The sequence below is a fragment of the Mandrillus leucophaeus genome, unplaced genomic scaffold (assembly GCF_000951045.1).
Source record: "Mandrillus leucophaeus isolate KB7577 unplaced genomic scaffold, Mleu.le_1.0 Scaffold1109, whole genome shotgun sequence".
Classification (NCBI taxonomy): Eukaryota; Metazoa; Chordata; class Mammalia; order Primates; family Cercopithecidae; genus Mandrillus; species Mandrillus leucophaeus.
The window spans coordinates 119594-140478 of NW_012099310.1; the positions used below are offsets into that span (position 1 = coordinate 119594).

Here is a 20885-nt window from a genome sequence, read left to right on the forward strand (position 1 = left end):
GGGGGGCGCCCACCAGTGAGAGTCAGTCAGGGGACAGGGCAGGGGGGTGCCCACCAGTGAGAGTCAGTCAGGGGACAGGGCAGGGGGGCGCCTACCAGTGAGAGTCAGTCAGGGGACAGGGCAGGGGGGCGCCCACCAGTGAGAGTCGGGACAGGGCAGGGGGGTGCCCACCAGTGAGAATCAGGGGACAGGGCTGGGGGGCGCCCACCAGTGAGAGTCAGTCAGGGGACAGGGCAAGGGGGTGCCCGCCAGTGAGAGTCAGGGGACAGGGCAAGGGGGCGCCCGCCAGTGAGAGTCAGGGGTTACAGGGCAGGAAGGCCACCAGTGAGAGTTGGGGGACCGGACGGGGGGCACCCATCAGTGAGAGTCGAGGGACTGATCAGGGAGGCACCCGTCAGTGAGAGTCAGCGGAACAGAGCAGGGGGCATTCATCAGCGAGAGTCAGGGGACACGGCAGGAGTGTCCCCTCAGTGCAGCTGGGGAAGGGCGGGGACTGAAGAGAATGTGTGTTCTGGAGAGAGTGGCTTTCTGCTGTCACTACTGTAGCCATATCCAAGGACAACTGTTTGGCCTTTTTTTCCCCAAGTATGCATCTCAAGGTGAGCTTAGCTCTCATAGGCAGTAATTCTGAAATGACAGAATTGCCGCGGTGATTAAAGTAGCGAGTCCCAAGCAGGTACCCAAGGATTGCCCTTCCATGACAGCACTTCTGAAATCTCAAAGCTTGTTTTCCTTTAGAAACCGTTTTTTCTCTGGGTTTCCTGAGTCTGTCAGGACCCCGCTGATGGCATGCCTCCGGAGATGCCAGGCTGTTTCAGTCTCTGTTCACTCTGCTGAGTGTGAACTGTTACATGTTTTACAAAAGAAATATTCATGTATTTGATTGAGGAATGTCATGCAGGGTTTGCATTCTTACAATGCTGGCAGTGTAGATTATTAGAGGCTCTCTAGTAATCTGACAGTTTCACGTTCCTAAAGTCTTCATGGTTTGGGATAAACCACGGAGGACGGGATTGTCATCATCATTAGCAGCGGCAACAGCAGGGACCAAGAGGGACTGGAGAATGCCAGGGGCAGGTGTGGGCATCTGTGCTGTGGCTGCAAACCCACATGCTGCTCTTACCCTGGGTGCTGACCAGGAAAGAAGGCACTGGTTGGTCACAAGTGGTATCACTGTTAATTGTGCTTCTTCAACAGGAAGGAAATTGAGGTTTTAAAGAAAGACAAGGAAAAGGCCTGCTCTGAGATGGAGGTGCTCACCAGACAGGTGATGTATCGATGCCTGGCATGGAGCTCATGCCACCCTTCTTTTTTTTTTATTATTTTGAAAGCGTTTTAAACTTACAAAAGGAAGTGGAGAACATTCTTCTAAAAGACTTGAGAGTGAGTTGCTGACCGGCCCCCAGGCGTCATCGAAGTCAGGAACTGAGTGTGGCTATGAAGACCCCTGCCCCAGTCAGATCTGCTCGTGGTCCCAAGGATGTTCAGAATCATGTGGCACGCAGTAGTTGGGACCACAGGCATCCCCTGCAGGGTCCCTTTGGTGTTTTGATCTAGAAACTGTGAGGAACTTCTCACAGACACCGGCAGGCAGGCACTGTCTGTGTTGTGAGTGCCTGAGGCTCTGCACTGGCCCAAGGCCCAGCTGCTTGTGGAGATGACCCACCTGGGGAGCCGCACGCCAGCATGCTGAGCTCATGTTTTGTATTTTTAGTAGAGACGGGGTCTCACCTTTGCCAAGGCTGCTCGCAAACTCCTGGCCTCAAGCAGTCCTCCAGCTTCGGCCTCCCAAAGTGCTGGGGTTATAGGTGTCAAACACTGTGCCTGGACACTCCCCAAAGTTTGGGGTTTTTTTTTGTTTGTTTTTCGTTTTTTCGAGACTTGTTATCACTCTGTCACCCAGGCTAGAGTACAGTGGTGCGATCTTGGCTCACTGCAACCTCCACCTCCCAGGTTCAAGCAATTCTTCTGCCTCAGCCTCCTGGGTAGCTGGGATTGCAGACATGTACCACCATGCCTGGCTAATTTTTATATTATTAGTAGAGACAGGGTTTCACCACATTGGCCAGGGTGGTCTTGAACTCCTGACCTCAAGCTATCCGCCGGCCTCGGCCTCCCAAATTGCTGGGATTACAGGTGTGAGCCAGTGTACCCTGCTTACCCCAAAAATTTTATCATGAAAAACTTTAAACACAGGAAAGTTGAAACAATATACAGTGATCATCCATATACCAACCTACCACAACATTAATGCAACTGTTATCAACATTGCCGCGTGCACTTTAGTTCTGTTCATATCTATATATTTCACTTGTGCGTGTGTGTGTGTGTGTGTGTTCTGAACCATTTGAAGATAAGTTGTAGGCCGGGTGCAGTGCCTCATACCTATAATCCCTGCATTTTGGGAGGCTAAGGTGGGCAGATCACTTGAGCCCAGGAGTTCAAGACCAGCCTGGGCAACATGACAAAACCCCATCTCCACACAAAAAAAGAAAAATGAACTGCGTGTGCTGGCATGTACCTATAGTCCCAGCTACTGGGGAGGCTGAGGTGGGAGGATGGCTTGAGCCTGGGAGGTTGAGGCTACAGTGAGCGGAGATCATACCACTGCACTCCAGCCTGAGTGACAGAGTGAGACCCTGTCTCTAATAATAATAAAAATAGAAAATAAGTTCCAAATGTCATGATACTCCACTCCTCAATATTTCAACAGGCATCTCTTAAAAGGAAGTGCATCTCCTGCCTTGCCACGTTGAAGGAATGCTGTAGCAGTAGTTACCTCATATCAGTATTCAGACCATATTCTCATTTCTCCAGTTATTAAAAAGTGTCCTGTACAGTAAGTTTTCTGACAGTAGGATGCAGCTGGGGGTGCCACGTTGTGTGTAACTGTGCCTCTGTTCAGCCGTGTTTAGCTGTCAGATCAACTTATTGGCATAAACCAGCCACTTGAGTGCATTCATGGCACCTGTGGGTCAGGCATTCAGACAAACAGCCTGCATAGCCGTCCCTACTCTGTGATGCGGGAGCCTCAGCTGGGAAGGCTGGACAGCTGGGGTTACCTAATGGCCAGGGGTAGAGTCATCTGGGGACCCCTTCTGCTCATGTCTGTCTGGGGCCTCTCCTCATGGGGCTGGACCTGGAGAGAGTGTCATGGGGGGTGTCAGGGAGCTAGTGTTCCAGGGCAGCTGGTGGGAGGCACGGCTCCCAGGCCCTCCTCGGAAGTCACTCCACGTTATTCCCACTGAGTCCCTGGAGCTGCGGAGAGCCTTCTCTGCTGGGTAAGTGTTCAGGTCACATTGCAGAAGAGGACGTGGGATGGGAGAAGCTGCTGGAGGCTTCTTTGGACAACACATGCCCTGCAGGGTCGCTCTGGTGTTTTGATCTGGAAGACCTGTTTTTCCCCATGACACTGGCTTTTGGAAGAGCCCAGGTAGTGGTCCCATGGGCCATCCCACGTTCTGGATCTGTCCAGTTGTTTTCTGAGAGTGTAGGCTACTCTGGTCCTATGTCACTTGTCTGTCTTGTAAACTGGAAATTAGGCCTAAAGGCTGGAGCAGATGCAGAGTGAACATATTTGACACAGATGTCATTTGTTTTAACACAAGGCCAGGAGACAACTGCTGACATCTCGTGCTGGCTTCTGCAGTGAGAGCCAGATGAGTGCAAGTTCGAAGTTAAGAGGTGGCCAGCGTGAACGCCACCAGGAGCAGATAGCATCTCTGCCTCCTGATGCAGCTCCCTGCACAGTATCTGCCCAGGAACTTGTCACCCGAGTCACAAGGAAGCACCAGACAAACCCCAAATGGGAGGGGATGGAACTGTATTTGTCAAAAACTGTCAAAGTTATGAGAGACAGAGGCTGAGGAGACATTGCACATTTGAGGAGGCTGAAACAACAGGACAGGGCCCGGCCGATCCTGTGCCCGGAAGGATGCTGCCAGGCTCGTTGACAAAATGAAGTGTGGGGACATGGAAGCCACTGTCCTGAAGCAGTAGCTGCACAGTAGCCGTGTGACAGCTGCTGTCCCTGGGAGGCAGGCAGCTGTGGAGGAGGGAAGACATCATGTGTGCGCCTGTGTGTGTAGGGGGGCAAAGCAGATTCTGGGGGCTGTTGTTGGCTAGGAGCCGGGATGGAAGGCAGGTGGGTTTCCGTGGTCATGTTCTAGTCTTGCAACTGTTCAAGTCTGAAATTATTTCCAAATGAAGAGGTTTTTTTGTGTGTGTTTGTTTTGAGATGGAATCTTGTTCTGTCACTCTGGCTGGAGTGCAGTGGTGTAATGTCAGCTCACTGCAACCTCTGCCTCCCAGGTTCAACCGATTCTCCTGCCTCAGCCTCCCAAGTAGTTGGGATTACAGGTGTGCGCTACCAAGCCCGGCTAATTTTTGTATTTTTGGTGGAGATGGGGTTTCGCCGTGTTGGCCAGGCTGGTCTCAAACTCCTGACCTCAGGTGATCCTTCCACTTCGGCCTCCCAAAGCACTGGGATTACAGGCATGAGCCACCACACCCAGCCACCAAATGAAGAGTGTAAATGTTAAAGGTGAATAGAAGAAAATCCACTTTGTGTTTATCTCAAGAACTGAAGGAAGATTCCATTTCTACTCATGAAATCAAGGCTGTCTTTAGAGGGCAAGGTGAATGTGTGTCAGTATTAAAACAGTTCTAATTTTCACAATAAAATGTAATAGAACACGTGAGCTCTATACCAGACATAACTGCCACATGCTTATGTTGTGGTGGAAGCAGGCTCGAGGTTCTAGGGAAGGGATGAGGTGAGGTTAATTTGCAAGGAATTGCATGAGAAAAATTCGTGGACTCCCTAATCTTTTTTTTTTTTTTTTTTTTGAGACGGAGTCTCGCTCTGTCACCCAGGCTAGAGTGCAGTGGCCGGATCTCAGCTCACTGCAAGCTCCGCCTCCCGGGTTTACACCATTCTCCTGCCTCAGCCTCCGAGTAGCTGGGATTACAGGCGCCCCGCCACCTCGCCCGGCTAGTTTTTTTGTATTTTTTAATAGAGATGGGGTTTCACCATGTTAGCCAGGATGGTCTCGATCTCCTGACCTTGTGATCCACCCATCTCGGCCTCCCAAAGTGCTGGGATTACAGGCTTGAGCCACCGCGCCCGGCCGAACTCCCTAATCTTGAGTAAATCCAAATGGAAACAACGTCCCAGTTTTCTTATGTGCCTGTAAAACCTATAAAAGCAAAGGCAGTGGTTGTTGGCATCACTCTGGGAAGGTGACGTGTACGTGGTCGATTGTGCTGAGAGTGGGTCAGAGGACATCGCTCCGAACCCCCAAGAGCTGCGGTGGGAAAAAACAAGTAGAAATGTGGTTGCATGAAGATGTTCCTGACAGGTGACTGCAGACAGCAGAGCCTCCGTGGTCCAGACCGCAGGGCCGCTTTCCTGCCACTGTTTCACTGCACGGTGCCCTCACAGGTTCACCCGCTGAACGTGTGCTGAAATCCACTATCTATGGGGGGTGCTATTGAGAAAAAGCAAAACATACCATTTGTTGAACCCATGTACCCTGCCAAGAGCTACGCTTGTGTGTTCAGTGACGGAGATCAGAGGAGACTTAGGGATTCATATACCTCAAGTTTAAATAGGTTGCTTTTTTGTTAAAATTGCCATATATTTTTAAATATATTAAAATAATCGTGGAGGAAATGAGAAAAACGTGAAAGGTGTTCCAAACAGTGGTTTGGATGGTCATGGCATCTACTCTGCTCTGTTGGCCTAGATGTGTGTGTGTTTCTCCTAGGGGCCGGAGCAGGGCTTCCTGTCCTCGGCACTGGTGACGTTTGGGGCCAGATGATCTGCATTGTAGGGTGTCGAGTGCCCCATGCCGTTGGTGCCAGCAGCTTCCTCCATCTCCAGCTGTGATCACCAAAAATACCTAGAGACATTGCCAGACATTTCCTCAGGAGCAAAGTTGTACCTGGTTGAGAGCAATTACAATGATATGAATTGAGCTGCTGGCTTAAAAGTATTTTAGGGGGCAAGGTGGGGCTGGGCTCAGTGGCCCACACCTGTAATCCCAGCACTTTGGGAGGCTGAGATGGGATGATTCCTTGAGGCTAGGAGTTCAGGACCAGCCTTGGAAACACAGAGGGACCCTGTCTTGACCAAAAAACAAAACTAGGTGGGAGTGGTGACGTGTGCGTGTGGTCCCAGCTACCTGGGAGGCTAAGGTGGGAGGATCGCCTGAGCCTAGGAGGTCACAGCTGCAGTGAACCATGAATGTGCCACCGCAGTCCAGCTGGGGCAACAGAGCGAGGGCCTGTCTTGAAAAACAAAGCAAAAAACTACTTAATAAAAATATAGCCAATGATGGGCAAATATATATATAAAATAAAAATTAAAAACATTTTTTTCTTATGTATTTAAAAACTTGTTCCCCCTAGAATCAGAACTACAAGGATCAATTATCCCAGCTCAATGACAGGGTTCTTCAACTGGGACAGGAGGCTTCTACCCACCAGTCCCAAAGTGAGGAGCATCGTGTGACCATTCAGCTGTTAACACAGAGCCTGGAGGAGGTGGCATGCAGCGGGCAGCAGCAGGTGGGTGGCCTCAGCCGCCGGCAGCTCCACCTGGGCTGTGCTGGAGGCTGGGAGCCGCAGGGTGCGGAGGCGGCTGCAAACAGGTCAGGACAGGCGCTAAGGAGCCTGGAGGGAAGTGAGGGACTTCCAAGCATGCCTTGGAGAAATAGGTGGACGGTGCTGTGTTGGCAAATCCCAGTATCTAAAGAAAATAGCAGAATAGCTTTACATGCTGCTGACGGAGGAGGGAATTGGTGCAAAGTTCCCCGAGGGCAGTTTGGCAAAATATACACTTAAAGGCTGAAGAAAGTCCACATGCCTTGATGTCATGATTCCTCTGGGGATGTTCCCGAGAGCCTTGTGGAAGGATGCAGCTGCAGCATTTTCCTTGCTGTGCTGTTTATAATAGCAAAGCAGAAATGAAATCAGCCGAGTCACCAACAGAAGCTGAGGGAGTCACTGGATCACAGCACAGCCATTGAAAACCATGTTTTCAAATCACAATTAATGCCCTGGGAAACACTCCCGCTGTGGTGAGGAGAAGGCGCTTCCTGCAGTGCGTAGCGCCCCCAACACTGTCTCACCAGGGGGATGCGTGTGTGTAGAGGAGGGGCCGGGGATTGGCTGCAGGATACAGGGCCGGCCTTGGTTGGTGGGTTCATGGGGATTTAAATTTTGTAATTTTTTTTCTTTTCTGTAATTTTCTGAGGTTTCTGCACGAATTACATACCAGACTCTTCAGATACTTCTTGACTTGTGCAATTGATTTTTTAAAAACAGAGTGACCAAATCCAAAAACTTAAAGTTGAACTTGAATGCCTGAATCAGGAATATCAGAGCCTGCAACTGTCACAGTCAGAGCTGACCCAGACCCTTGAAGAAAGTCAAGGCCAGGTGGGTGTGAGTGGTGGCTGGAGGCACTGCGTCCAGTCCCACCCGGGAGCAGCATCACCACAGTGCCAACGGTGTTGCCAGGCCTCCTCCAGCCCAGAGAAGGTGTTGAGCTGGCCTGGACACAGCTGTCCAGGTGCTTACTGGGCCCAGGAAAAAGCTGCTCCCAGTGCAGAGTTGGTTTGACTGTGAGCAAGCCCCGTGAAGAGTGGTGACTCAGTTTACTCCCGAGGGAAGGAGTGCGGTCACCATGCCTTTGGGTGAGCCCTCCACAGAATGGAGGAGCCAGAGGCAAGCCTGGGGACTGTGTCATCAGAACCAAGGCAGCAGGCCCCAGCCCTGGGGGTGGGGTGAAATGGGCACTCATGGACATGCATGACACTGGCCTCTGTACACACCCCAGGTGCCACACCTGCTGGCCCTGCAGGTGAGAGGCGCGGGAGGTGCAGACACGGGAGGCTGGGCTACGGTGGCAGGAGCTCATGGTCTGGGACAGACAGGTGTGTGCAGGGGCAGCTGAGCAGGGGCCTCAGGGAGGGGAGCCGGCTCAGGGGATGCTTGTGGAGGGGTGGCTCAAGGGAGAGAAGAGCAGGTGTGTGACGGCCAAAGGTGCCCCGAGGGCGAGTGCCCAGTGTGGACACAGGTGCAGGGCACAGTTGGAAGCTTGGGGGCTGCAGAGAGGAAAGGGGGCTGTGGGAAAGGGTCTCTCCCTGCCTGCCTGTGAGGCTTGGCTGAGCCTCTGCACCCAGTCCCCCCAAGTGCTGGCCCTGGCGCCCTGTGCAGAGGCACCCCCTAGATGTCCTGAGACACAGAGGGGTCAGCTGGGCACGGACCCCAGAGCTTTCTGGGATGCTGTTGGGGCTCCCATAGGCTCTTGGCCTTGCAGCTACAGTCTGTCAGTTTCCCAGAGGTGCTCTGCCTATTTGGGGCACCCTTCTCTACTTTTGAGTCTAAAAGGGACCCTGGAAAATTGCCTGGGCCAGTTCGAGTCCTTTGAGGCTGAGGAGTAAGACCACCTGAAAAGGCCGGCACTTCCTTAGCACCTGGCGCTGGAGGCACTGCTAGGGCCAAGGGAGAGCATTCCACACCCCTGAGGCCATACCTGCCACCAGCCTCTCAGTCGGGAAGCACCTCACCAAGTCTGCCCTGCAGCCATGTGGGTCACCCCTTCTTCCTCATGATTTAGAGGAAGACGCTCCCCCAAAGCAAGTGGCTTCCAGTCAGCATCAGGAAGCTGGGAGCTTCCAGGCTAGCTCAGGACACTCGAAAAGGCAGACGGGGCTCCCTAAGAGTGGCCACAAGAGGCTGGGCCTGAAGCTGATGTGGTCACTGTTTCCATGTGGGAGGGAAGCCAGGGCAATCACTGTCATGCCCATGTGTGGCTCAGGAGGAAGGCCCCAGAGGCCAGAGCAGACAGGAGGGATGGGGCCTCATGGAGGAGCTCAGAGGGTGGAGGGTCTCCCAGGGGAGCTCAGAGGGCAAAGGGACGGGGACCCACAGGGCCCTCTCCACGGGAAGGACAGGAAGGGTGGCTGCACTCAGGGTGGGAGATGATGCCCCGTCTGAGGCTCTGCCTCACTCCAGCACCCAGAACACAAATGTCCTTGTTTCCAGTGCTCCCCTGGGGACGTCTTTCCCTGTCCCTGTGACTGTCAGGGTCTGTAGACGTGGCCCGTCTCGCGTTGCTGAGGAAGGAGATGAAGAGCACTGGATGGCTGTCTGTTCAGTAGATGTTTACAGGCTGCCCACCATGGGCAGAGACCCCCCTTGGGCTGGACCCAGGCTATGCTATGGAGGGCTTAATTCGTGGGGGTTCGGTCCCAGGATGGCGGTGGGGGGTGGTGCAATCTGAGGACCTGTAAGCATCAGAGCCGAGGGAGTCGGGGTGCGGGCCAGAGCCTTCCTGGGTGGGTAGATGTGCTTGACGCCTGGGAGTCCCGCAGGTCTGGGGGACAGCAGCCAGAGTGACCGTCTGAAATGAGCCTTTGGGAGAAGGCTGCATTTGGTAGAGATGCGATTTAGAACTGGTTCTTCCCTCCTTTTCTGTCTCAAACCATAAGCTGCCCCCCAGGGCCTGGAAAATGTGGGGTGCAGGTGGCGTCTCTCTGGGGTGACCCCCGTCCTGAAGAAGGGTGAGCTTTACAGTGATGACCTGGCTCCCCAAGACGGGCCCCCAGCTCAGCGGAGTCAGTGCAGGGACTACTGAAGGGAAGCCAGGCCTGGCAGTGCGGGCGCAGGGCGTTGCCTTCCCTCTTCCTCCACCGTGCGGTGATGCCAGGCCCGGCCCAAACGTGACCCCGATGGAGTGTGATTCCCATGCCGTCTGTGGGGTCTCAAGTGAGTAAGGGGTGGCATGGCCGGTTCTTACAGGGTGCCAAAGAAATCCTGGTGAAGCCTCCAGTTGGCTGGATGTAAACTGTATTTGGATCTTGCCTCGAGCTGCTTCATTAAAGGGGCTGGCATAGTGGTGCACAGTTTACCGTAACAACTCAGCCCGACTCCAGCAGACGGTGCCGTCCAGGAAACCAGGCGCTGCCAAGGATTCTAGCCCCGGCCCCACCTTCCCTTCAGCAGTCCGTGTAGTCTGTGGCCAGTGTAGCCCTGTTTCAGAGTGTGAGGTCTCTGCTGAAAGGACTGGCGTGGGTCATTGAAAAGAATCAGGCCCCAGTGAGGTTCACTGAAAGCTAACACTGGACGCAGCAGAATCTGAGTGTGACAGGAAGTCAGCGTCACCGTTTTGAGGGTGATGGACACGTTTTCTGCACTCTAGCCCTGTGGAAGCGCTGGCTGACAGCAGCCTGGCTGTCCGAATTCCAAAGAAACGGGCTCCTTCTAAATCTTCAGGTGCTGCTGCATACTCAGGAGCACATGCCCTCCTTGTCCTTGCAGGTGGGGGTGTCCTTGGATGGAGAGGGTGCCCCTCTGTGCCACGTCTCAGCAGCCCCACCAGAGCTGTGTCCCCTCTTCCGTACAGGTGCAAGGAGCTCACCTGAGGCTGAGGCAGGCCCAGGCCCAGCACTCGCAGGAGGTCCGGCAGCTGCAGGAGCAGATGAGCCGGCTGGTGCCCCAAGACCGTGTGGCTGAGCTGCAGCGCCTGCTCAGCCTTCAGGGAGAGCAGGCTGGGAGGCGCCTGGATGCACAGCGGGTGAGTGGGGGTGCAGCGAGAGGCGGCTGACAAGATGAGGAGGAGGGTGAGGCAGGCCCAGCGGTCCTCAGTTACCCAGAAGCTGCCCAAGTGTGAATACGTGAGTCACGTATGTAGCATGTCAGATGGTGAGGAGGGCTGTAGGGAGAGGGGCAGCGTGGTTTTAAACAGGGTGGCCAGACAAGGCCTCACAGGTGGCCCCTGAGGTGGTGAGACCTGAAGGAGGTGAGGGAGCGGCTTGGCAGGGGAGCAGCAGAGGCCCTGGGGTAGGGGATTCTTGGCATGTTCCAGGGGAGCAGGGACCGGAGGCCGAGGGCAGAGAGCAGAGGGTGACAGACCGGGCCCAGCAGGTGCCACAGACCGTGCAGGTGGTGGGCGATGGGAGACAGTGGCTCCGAGCATGGACTGTGGAGGGTGGGATCCCGCGCACAACCTCTCAGCTGAGTGACCTTGGGCAAGCGAACCTCTCTGTGCCCCAGTTTCTCATCTGTCAAGTCCTGCTGGCAGTGGCGTCCACCTCAAGGCTTATCGGGAGGCATCAATGGGTTGGCGCTTTTAGAGCACTTGAAGAGGCCCCGGCACCGCTTTGCCCTGTGCAAGAGTTTAATTCAAAAGGCTGAGGGAATAACTCACGCCTGAAATTCCCAACATAGTTCATAGTTCATCAGGGACAGACTTCAGGAGAGATCAGGAGCCAGAGGGCAGGGGACACCCTTATGGAAAAGGAATTGGCACACGACTTGAAAAGTGGGTAACATTTGATGTTTGTAAAGTGTAAATTCTAATGAAGAATAACCTTGTAACATCACACAAAGGGGTCAAGCTAAAGTTAAGTGATGCTACATTATTGACAAAGTTCAGGAGAATCCTCCTAGAAAAAGACAGTAACACAGTGAGGAAATCTCACTTTGGAGTTATTTATGGTTAAAATCTTAGGACCAGTTCTCTGAGGACAAATGAGTCTGCTGAGTCTCCCTGAACGACAAAGAGAAAGGAAAGCTGTGTGGTTTGGGCCAGAACATATTTTTGTTTTGTTTTGTTTTTTGAGACAGAGTCTGACTCTGTTGCCAGGCTGGAGTGCAGTGGTGTAATCTTGGCTTACTGCAACCTCCACCTCCTGGGTCCAAGTGAATCCCTATCTCAGCCTCCCAAGTAGCTGGGATTACAGGTACGCACCACCACATCCGGCTAAATTTTGTATTTTTTTTTTTAGTAGAGATGGGGTTTCACCGTGTTGGCCAGGTGAGTCTTGAACTCCTGCCTCGGCCTCCCAAAGTGCTGGGATTACAGGCGTGAGCCTGGCCACCTGCAACCTTCTTTTATGGCAGGAAGAACATGAGAAACAGCTGAAAGCCACAGAAGAGCGGGTAGAAGAGGCGGAGATGATTCTGAAGAATATGGAAATACTCCTCCAAGAGAAAGTGGATGAGCTGAAGGAGCAGGTGAGTGATGGGTGCTGCTGCTTTCGTGCTCGCGTCCTCTTCTGAGCGCTCCCCACTTTTATGGGTGTGCAGGCAGCTAATACAGGAAAAGGCTGTCTTGTCACGGAAGTCCAGGGAACTAAATGCATACCCTACACTGCAGGTGCGCATTGCATTTATTTTCCTTCGGGAATGGTTTTAAGATCTGTCCTGTGGGTGTTCACATACACTCAGAAAGGACTCATCCGTTCATTTGTTCCTGTAGTCATTCGGGCGTGCCCGAGCACCTCCGGTCGAGGCTTTTCTAGGTAGACCTGAGATGAGCAGGGCTGAGCCTACATCCCGGACCTGACCCTCTGGAGACAGAGGTAGATGCTTCCATAGAGCATACATGCCCTCGGGCCATGATGAATGCTCTGAAAATGAGACAATAGAAGTGGAGGGAGCCGGTGGGGTGGTCAAGGCCACTTTGAAGAGCCAGCATTTGGACAGATGCCCAGTGACCAGCACAGGAAGGTCCAGCTGTGTCCCCGGCAGAGGCCAGGTGGCATTTGGAAGGCTCACTCGGTGGGAGATGGACACATCTCCTTATGTCTGGGGGACCCCAAGGAGGGTGCATTCCAGGCAGCGCACAGCCATGGAGGAGGTCGCCATGGCTGGTGTGAACTGGTAGGGCTCAGGTAGGCAGCACCTGTCATGTGTGTCCTGGAAGCCAAGGTCAGGGGTTTGGGTTTTATCATAATGGCAGTTAGAAGGCATTGGGAGATTTTAAGTAAAAGCATGACAAGATCTATCTTTTAAAAGAAACCATACTAGGGAAAAAGTCACTTGGGCTGCTATAAGGAGCAAAGACCAACAATGAGGTGCCAGAGCTCACCTGATCTATGGATGCTCGAAGTCTAACTCAGCAGGTGGGAACTGACGTGCGGCAGTGCTGTGCCCCGAGGGCTGATGGCACAGGGTGTGGGTGGACCCCACGGGTGTGGGGTGCACACACAGAAGAGGCCTGGCCGCGGACCACATTCAGTTGTTAGGAGATATTAAGAGAAATGTGAAAACCTGGAGAAGTATTTGTGCTCCATCGTGATCCAGTATGGTTTGGTCTACGTGAGGGATCCCGAGCTCAGCCCAAACTAGACAAGGCATTTGTGGAAGGTGCCCAGTCCCTCCCTGGGGCCACCGTCCTTGTCCAGCTCCCTCCCCTGCTGGTGCCCCCAGTCCCTCTCATCCTTTCTCCCTGGCACACACCCACAGTCCTCAGTTGCCTGTCTGGCCAGTAACACCTGACTTCTGGTTAAATCCTGTGGCTCCTGCACACCTGCCCTGGCCCTAAGCCCAGGCCACAGCTTGGGGCCTCAGTACTGCCTGTCCTGTGGCTGCTTCCTCCCCTGCTTCCCCTGGCTCATGGCCGTGCTGACATCACAGCCAGGAGAGCACACGCAGATGAACCTATTCCACACTCCGACCATCCCAGGGCCTTTTGAGGACTGTCCATTTTGGCCTGAAGTCCCTGAAGTCCTTGTTTCATGGCACAAAGCTGCCTCAAGTTTTTTCCACCACATAGCCCAGCAGATTCTCAATTTCCTCTCATGCCAGGGTAACAAAACTTATTATTATAATGCAGTATTTGTGTCAGTTGTTTTTTTTTTTGGAGACAGAGTCTCGCTCTGTTGCCCAGGCTAGAATGCAGTGGCGCGATCTCTGCTCACTGCAAGCTCCGCCTCCTGGGTTCACACCATTCTCCTGCCTCAGCCTCCCCAGTAGCTGAGACTACAGGCGCCCGCCACCAGGTCCAGCTAATTTTTTTTGTATTTTTTAGTAGAGACGGGGTTTTACCGTGTTAGCCAGGATGGTCTCGATCTCCTGACCTTGGGATCCACCCACCTCGGCCTTCCAAAGTGCTGGGATTATAGGCGTGAGCCCCCACCCCCGGCCTTGGGTCAGATTTCTAAGAGCCCAAAACTATGGTTTGCATAAATGTGGGAGGATAAAAGACAGCAGGCTGATCTGTAGCGTTTCTCCACTGGCCTCATGCAAAGTATTGGCTTCCTCCCCTCTCTAGTTTGAAAAGAACACGAAGTCCGACCTGCTGCTGAAGGAGCTGTATGTGGAGAATGCCCACCTGGTGAGAGCACTTCAGGCCACCGAGGAGAAGCAGCGAGGCGCCGAGAAACAAAGCCGCATCTTGGAAGAAAAAGTTCGCGCTCTCAACAAACTCGTCAGTAGGATTGCCCCCGCAGCCCTCTCTGTGTAAAGATGGATTGTTTTCCAGGATTCATTCGAAAGCACATCTTTTAAATTAAGCCACTGTGATGCCTTAGTTTTCCATGGGTCACCATGAGCCATGAGTCCTGGGACATCTGAGGATTGGGATTCTTTGTTCACCCCCTAGACAGTTAATGCCCTGCCCTGGGCAAGATCGGGGTCGGGGGCTGGGGGAATATGCATGTTGAAAAAGCCTGCGTTTTTATTAGCGGTCCTGAGTAATTTTCCTTGGCAAAATTCCCCGTTTTGCCACTTGTTGGAGGCAGATTCTGGGAGCTGTCAGCAAGGAGCAGCTAAGTGAGCAGTTAAGGACAACACTTTCCATGTGGCACTTCTGAGCCGGCTGTCAGATTGAAATGTAAAATCAGGGCTCTGTACAGTTTTGCCATTTCACTGTTCTGCTTTGAGCTTAGGTTATTAGAACGCTTGGTGGCGGGTATGTACACACATTCCAGAAAGGCTTCACTCGCTGGGAACGTCAACCCAGCAAGAAAAGAGGGGAAGCCCCTTCTCCAGGGACCTTATCTGTGGACTCAGGGATGATGGTGTTTATTGCAAATGCACAATCTTTTTCCCATTGAAATGTCATCACACTGGAAATTGTACTATATGTTAAAAAAAAAAAAGTATAGTTTTATATTTGAAATGTATACAAATTATGGCCATATGGCTGACTGGAATGTACTGCTGTAATATAAAAAGTCACTGTATTTGCAATAAATTCTTTCCTATTAAAATTGACTTCTAAGTTTGTTAATTTTTTAAACTATAAAATATTTCAAACATACAGGAAAATAAATAGTTATATAAGAAACACCCATGTGTCCATCAACATATGTAGTAAGAATAATATCCTGCCACAGCACTGTGGAGGGCCGGAGCCTGTTCTGTTCTCAGCGTCCGCCCTCTTCCTGGGGCATCCGCCATCCCAAAGCTGGCATGTCTTCTCCTTTCTGCAGGAGAAAAATGTCACAACACTGTGGAAAGATAAAGCCTGGAACAGATGGAAAGTTCGTTTCTTTGGAAGATTTGGCAACATGAAGTTGACTGGTTCTTCAGAGTTTACTGATAAATGTAATTAGTCCCAATAAAAATACAGATGTTCCATGCCGCAATCAACCCCAGAATTAGACAAGACATTCTAAAGTTTTTACATATAAACTAAATAAGCAAACAAAACAATTAGGAAAACTCCGAAGAAAGAAGAGCAATGTATGGGGACTAGTTCTACCAGTTATTAAAATACAAGTCCCAATACAGTTTGTGTTACACGGGTGTATGCATTTGTCAAACCTCATTGAGGAGTACACTTATTCATTCACTTGGGCTTTTCTGTCTGAGGCTGGAGTAACGACATTGGAGTAACCAGGAGACCTGAACAACATTATCGATCTACTGACATCTAGAACCCACCACACGACACCAGCAGAAGCAAATGCAGCCGAACACTTACCAAGACAGACCATATTCCAGGCCAACGAATCTCAAAAATGTACGAAGATTCAAGCCATACAATGTATGTACTGTGACCACAATGGAATTAAATTAGAAATCTGTCCCGCAATATGAAGCTGGAAACCATCATTCTCAGCAAACTATCTCAAGGACAGAAAACCAAACACTGCATGTTCTCACTCATAAGTGGGAACTGAACAATGAGAACATTTGGACACAGGAAGGGGAACATCACACACCGGGGCCTGTTGTGGGGTGAGGGGAGGCAAGAGGGATAGCATTAGGAGATATACCTAATGTAAATGATGAAGTTAATGGGTGCAGCACACCAACATGGCACATGTATACATATGTAACAAACCTGCACATTGTACACATGTACCCTAGAACTTAAAGTATAATAAAAAATAAAAAAAAATGAGGTAAAGTGAAAAATTTTTAAAAATTAAATTATTACATGTGCCCTGAAAAAAAAATCTATCCCCCAATATGTGGAAACAACATACTGCTGAATAACCCACGAGGCAAAGAAGAGATAAGAGGGGAAATTAGGAAATATTCTGGATTGAATGGAAATGAAAACACAATATATCAAAATTTGTGGGCTAGAGTGAAAGCATTACTTAGGGGAAAAGTCACAGCACCAAACACCCAGCTTAGAATAGAAGAAAGGCCTCAAGTCAACGACTTCAGCTTCCACCTTAAATAATTCGACAAAGAAGAGCAAATTAAACCCAAAGTCAAAAGAAAACAATGATGATCAAAGCAGAAATCAAGGAACAGAACAGATTGGCCATGACATGCTGCAGGCTAGAGCGGTTGTGTTAAGTTTGGTTGGCACGGCCACACTCAGTCACAGATTCCCTACACCCAATTCCCTATGCCTGCTTCGTGCTCCAGCAGTAACACAGAGCGGCTGTAACAGCTCATGTGGCCCAGAAAGCTAATACACAGAAAACATCTGTTGACCCTTGAAATAGAAAACAAATAGAGAAAGTAAACCAAAGGCATGTTCTTTCAGAAGATTAGTAACACTGATAAACTTCTAGTCCAGTCAGAATAAAAGAAAAAAAAACTTACTAATATCAGAAATGAGAAGTGATATCCACTACAGGTGATATCACTATAATCTACAGACATACAAGCATCATAAGGCAGTATTATGAAGAACACTTTTATTTTTTGAGACAGGGTCTCACTGTTACCTAGGCTGGAGTGCAGTGGCATGATTATAGCTCACTGCAGCCTCCAACCCCTGCCTCAGCCTCCCAAGTAGCTGAGACCACAGGTGCACAGCACCACACCTGGCAATTTTTTTTTTTTTTCCTGACATCTCACTATGTTGCCCAGGCTGGTCTCAAACTCCTGAGCTCAAGTAATCCTCCTGCCTTGGCCTCCCAAAGTGCTGCGATTACAGGCGTGAGCCACTGTGCCCAGCTCATGAACAACTTTATATAAATAAATTTAGTAACTTAGATAAAATGGAGAATACATAAATTGCCAAAGCTCATTTGGGAAAAAAATGGATAACCAAAATAGCCATGTATTTATTAAGCCAAAACTGTGGTTAACCTTCCCACAAAGAAACTTCAGGCCCAGATGGCTTAAATATGAATTCTGTAAACATGTAAGAAATAAATAATACCATGTATGTAAAACGTATGATAGATATATTGGTTTCATCCATGGCTCCTTGTTCATAACTCCCATGGCTTTCGTTGCAGTCTTTTGTTGTAATGCTGGGGCATTTTAGGCCTCAGGGAAGACAATCTCTCTTTCTGCCCTTCTGCCCTCCTTTCATCTGCTTCTTTTTCTCTCCCCGGCAAGAATCTTCCCGCCTTTCTGGCTTGGAGCTGGCTGTAAAGAAATTCTCTGATAGGAAGGGGCGCTGCCCCATACTCTGAAAGGAGGACTGCAGCAGAGGCTAAGAACCTGAGCAGACGGGCCTGGCTGGATGGCGCCACTCAGACTATGAGCATTAGATCATACCCTTTTTGTCCAATCATTTCTCTGCTTGGTTATCGATCATGCCTATCTAATGAGATTTCTATAAAAGGCCCAAAAGGACAGGGTTTGGAGAGCTTCCGGATTGCTGAACATATGGAGGCTCCTGGAGGGTGGTGGGCATCGAAGCTCCATGTGCCTTCCCCACATCTTCCCCTATGTACCTCTTCCATTGGGATCCTTTCACCTGCATATTGTACCATATCCTTTATAATAAACCAGTAAGCTTAAGTGTTTCTGAGTTCCATGAGCTGCTCAAGCAAATTAATTGAATCCAAAGAGGGGATCATGGGAACTCCAACTTGAAGCTAGTTGGTCAGAATCTCAGAGGCCCAGACTTGCGACGGTGTCTGCAGGGAGGGCAGTCTTGGACTGAGCCCTGAGCCTGTGGGATCTGACACTATCTCCAAGTAGTGTTGGAACTGAAGTAGAAGTAGAGGACACACCTGGTGTCCACTGCAGAGCTTGGTATGTGGGGAAAACCCCCACACATTTGGTCACAGAAGTCTTCTGTGTTGTTGAGTGACAGAACGTTTTTTTTTTCTATTTAGAAAACTCTTCCAAAAAATTGAAAAGGAGGGACTATTTTCCCAAGAACACCACAGACCAATCTTTCTCATGCACACTGATGCAAAAATTCTACAAAAAAATTTCAAATAAAATCCTACAAAAACGATAATATATCATGACCAGGTGTGGTTTATGCCAGGAATGCAGGGTTGGTTTAACACTGAAAACTGAAAACTCAGTCAATCAATCAGCCACTGTAATTCACCAGACTAACAAACTAAAAGACAAAACCATCTCAACAGATGTAGAAAAAAGATATGACAAAATTCAGCATCCATTTCTGATTTTTAAAAAAATTCTCAGTAAACTAGGTGTATGAGTCTGTTCTCATGCTAATAAAGACATACTGGAGAGTGGGTAACTTAAAAAGGAAAGAGGTTTAATTGACTCAGTTCCACACGGCTGGGGAGGCCTCACAATCACGGCAGAAGGCAAATGGACAGGAACCAAAGTCACGTCTTACATGCTGGCAGGCAAAAGAGTGTGTCCAGGGGAACTCCCATTTATAAAACCATCAGATCTCGTGAGACTTACTGACTAACACCAGAAAAGTATGGGGGAAACCACCCCCTTGATTCAATTATCTCGACTGGCCCTGCCCTTGACATGTGGGAATATTTCAATTCAAGGTGAGATTTGGGTAGGGACACAGACAAACCATATCACTAAGAATAGGAGGAAACTTCCTCACCCCAATAAAGGGCATCTATAAACACCTTAAGAGCTAACATCATCATAATGAAAGACTGTTTTTCTTCTTAGATCAGGAACAAGATGGGGGGGTCTTCTCTGACCACATATATTTAGTACTCCACTGAAAGTTCTAACCAATGCAATCAGGCAAGAAAAAGAAATAAAAGGCATTCAGATTAGAAAGGAAGAAGTAAAACTCTTTATTAATAGAACACATGACGGTTGATGTAATTTACAAAAAAACCATGAGAACTCACAGTTTAGCAAGGCTGAAGGATACAAGTTTCAACATCAATTGTACTTCTATTTACTAGCAACAAGCAGAATTTGAAATTTTAAAATACCATTTAGCATCAAAACTATGAAACGCTGACATGGTAGACCTGTACACTGAAAACTACAAGATTATTAAGAGAAATAGAAGACAGAAACATTAATACATGGGAAGACAGACCTTGTTTATAGTCCAGAAGACTCAATATCACTAAGATGTCAATTCTCCCAACATTTTTATATAAATTCAATGCAATCTCAATCAAGGTGCTAACAGGGATTTTTGTTGTAGAAACTGACAAGTTGATCCTAATTTCTTTTTGAGAGAGAGTCTCACTTTGTCACCCAGGCTGGAGTGCAGTGGTGTGATCTCAGCTCACTGCAGCCTTGACCTCTGGGGCTCAAGTGATCCTCCCACCTCAGCCCACCATGTAGCTGGGACTACAGGCATGCACCACCACACTCAGCTAATTTTTTATATTTTTTGTAGAGACGGAGTTTTACCACGGGCCCAGGCTGGTCTGGACCTCCTGAGCTCAAGTGATCCGCCCACCTAGGCCTCCCAAAGTTCTAGGATTACAGGTGTAAGCCACCACACCCTGCCTATTCACAAATTTCACATGAAAAGCAAAGGACTTAACATAGCCAAAACAAATCTCAAAAAAAAAGTGGTACATTGGGCCAGTGCCAAGGCTTACGCCTGTAACCCCAGCACATGGGGAGGATGAGGCAAGTGGACTGCTTTAGCTCAGGAGTTCAACACAACCTGGCCAACGCGGTGAAACCCCATCTCTACAAAAAATACAAACAACAGCAAAAATAAGATGCATTAATACTATCTATTTCAAGAATTATTAGAAAAGTTACATACACTACATACAAATATGGTATTGGCATTCAGGAGAGAAAAACAGGTCAATGGAACAAAACAGAGTCCTGAAATAAACCCACATACACACTGACAACTACTTTTTAACAAAAATGCAAAGCTGACAGAGCAAAGGGCAGTCCTTTCAAAAAATGGTAGTGAAACAGCTGGATATCTATATGCCCAAGAAAAAGTGAAGGTGGATTGACACCTTGCAACATATAGAAAATTCATTCAAAATGGATCGCAGGCTGGGCGTGGTGGCTTACGCTTGTAATCCTAAAACTTTCGGAGGCCAAGGTAGGTCACTTGAGGTTAGGAGTTTGAAACCAGCCTGGCCAACACAGTAAAACCCTGTCTCTACCAAAAATATGAAAATTAGCCAGGTGTGGTGGCCTGCGCCTATAATCCCAGCTACTTGGAAGGCTGAGACAAAAGAATCACTTCAACCCAGGGGATGGAGATTGCAGTGAGCCGAGATCACGCCACTGTACCCCAGCCTGGGTGACAGAGCGAGACTCTGTCTCAAAACAAACAAAGAAACAAAAACAAAACAGAACAAAAAAACGGGTTATAGACCAAAGTATAAAGCTTAAAATTGTAACACTTCCAGAAGAAAAAAGGAAAAAAAATTATGACCTTGGGATGGGAAAAGATTTCTTGGATGCAACATCCAAAGCATAAAAGAACAAACGAATAAACTGGATTTCATCAAAATTTAAAATGTCAGCTGTTTAAAAGATACCATTAG

The 20885-nt window shown here is 49.5% G+C and overlaps 1 protein-coding gene across 1 annotated transcript in view; it reads left to right on the forward strand.

The window, feature by feature from the left end:
• Window positions 1-15012, forward strand: part of NINL (ninein-like) — an 85327-nt gene extending 70315 nt beyond the window's left edge. Inside the window, exons 19-24 of the mRNA XM_011992878.1 lie at window positions 1198-1267; window positions 6412-6570; window positions 7330-7443; window positions 10415-10585; window positions 11914-12027; window positions 14069-15012. Coding sequence (XP_011848268.1) covers window positions 1198-1267; window positions 6412-6570; window positions 7330-7443; window positions 10415-10585; window positions 11914-12027; window positions 14069-14260 — 820 coding nt within the window. The 3' untranslated portion in view covers window positions 14261-15012. The remainder of the gene's footprint in view (window positions 1-1197; window positions 1268-6411; window positions 6571-7329; window positions 7444-10414; window positions 10586-11913; window positions 12028-14068) is intronic.
• Window positions 15013-20885: the final 5873 nt, after the last annotated feature.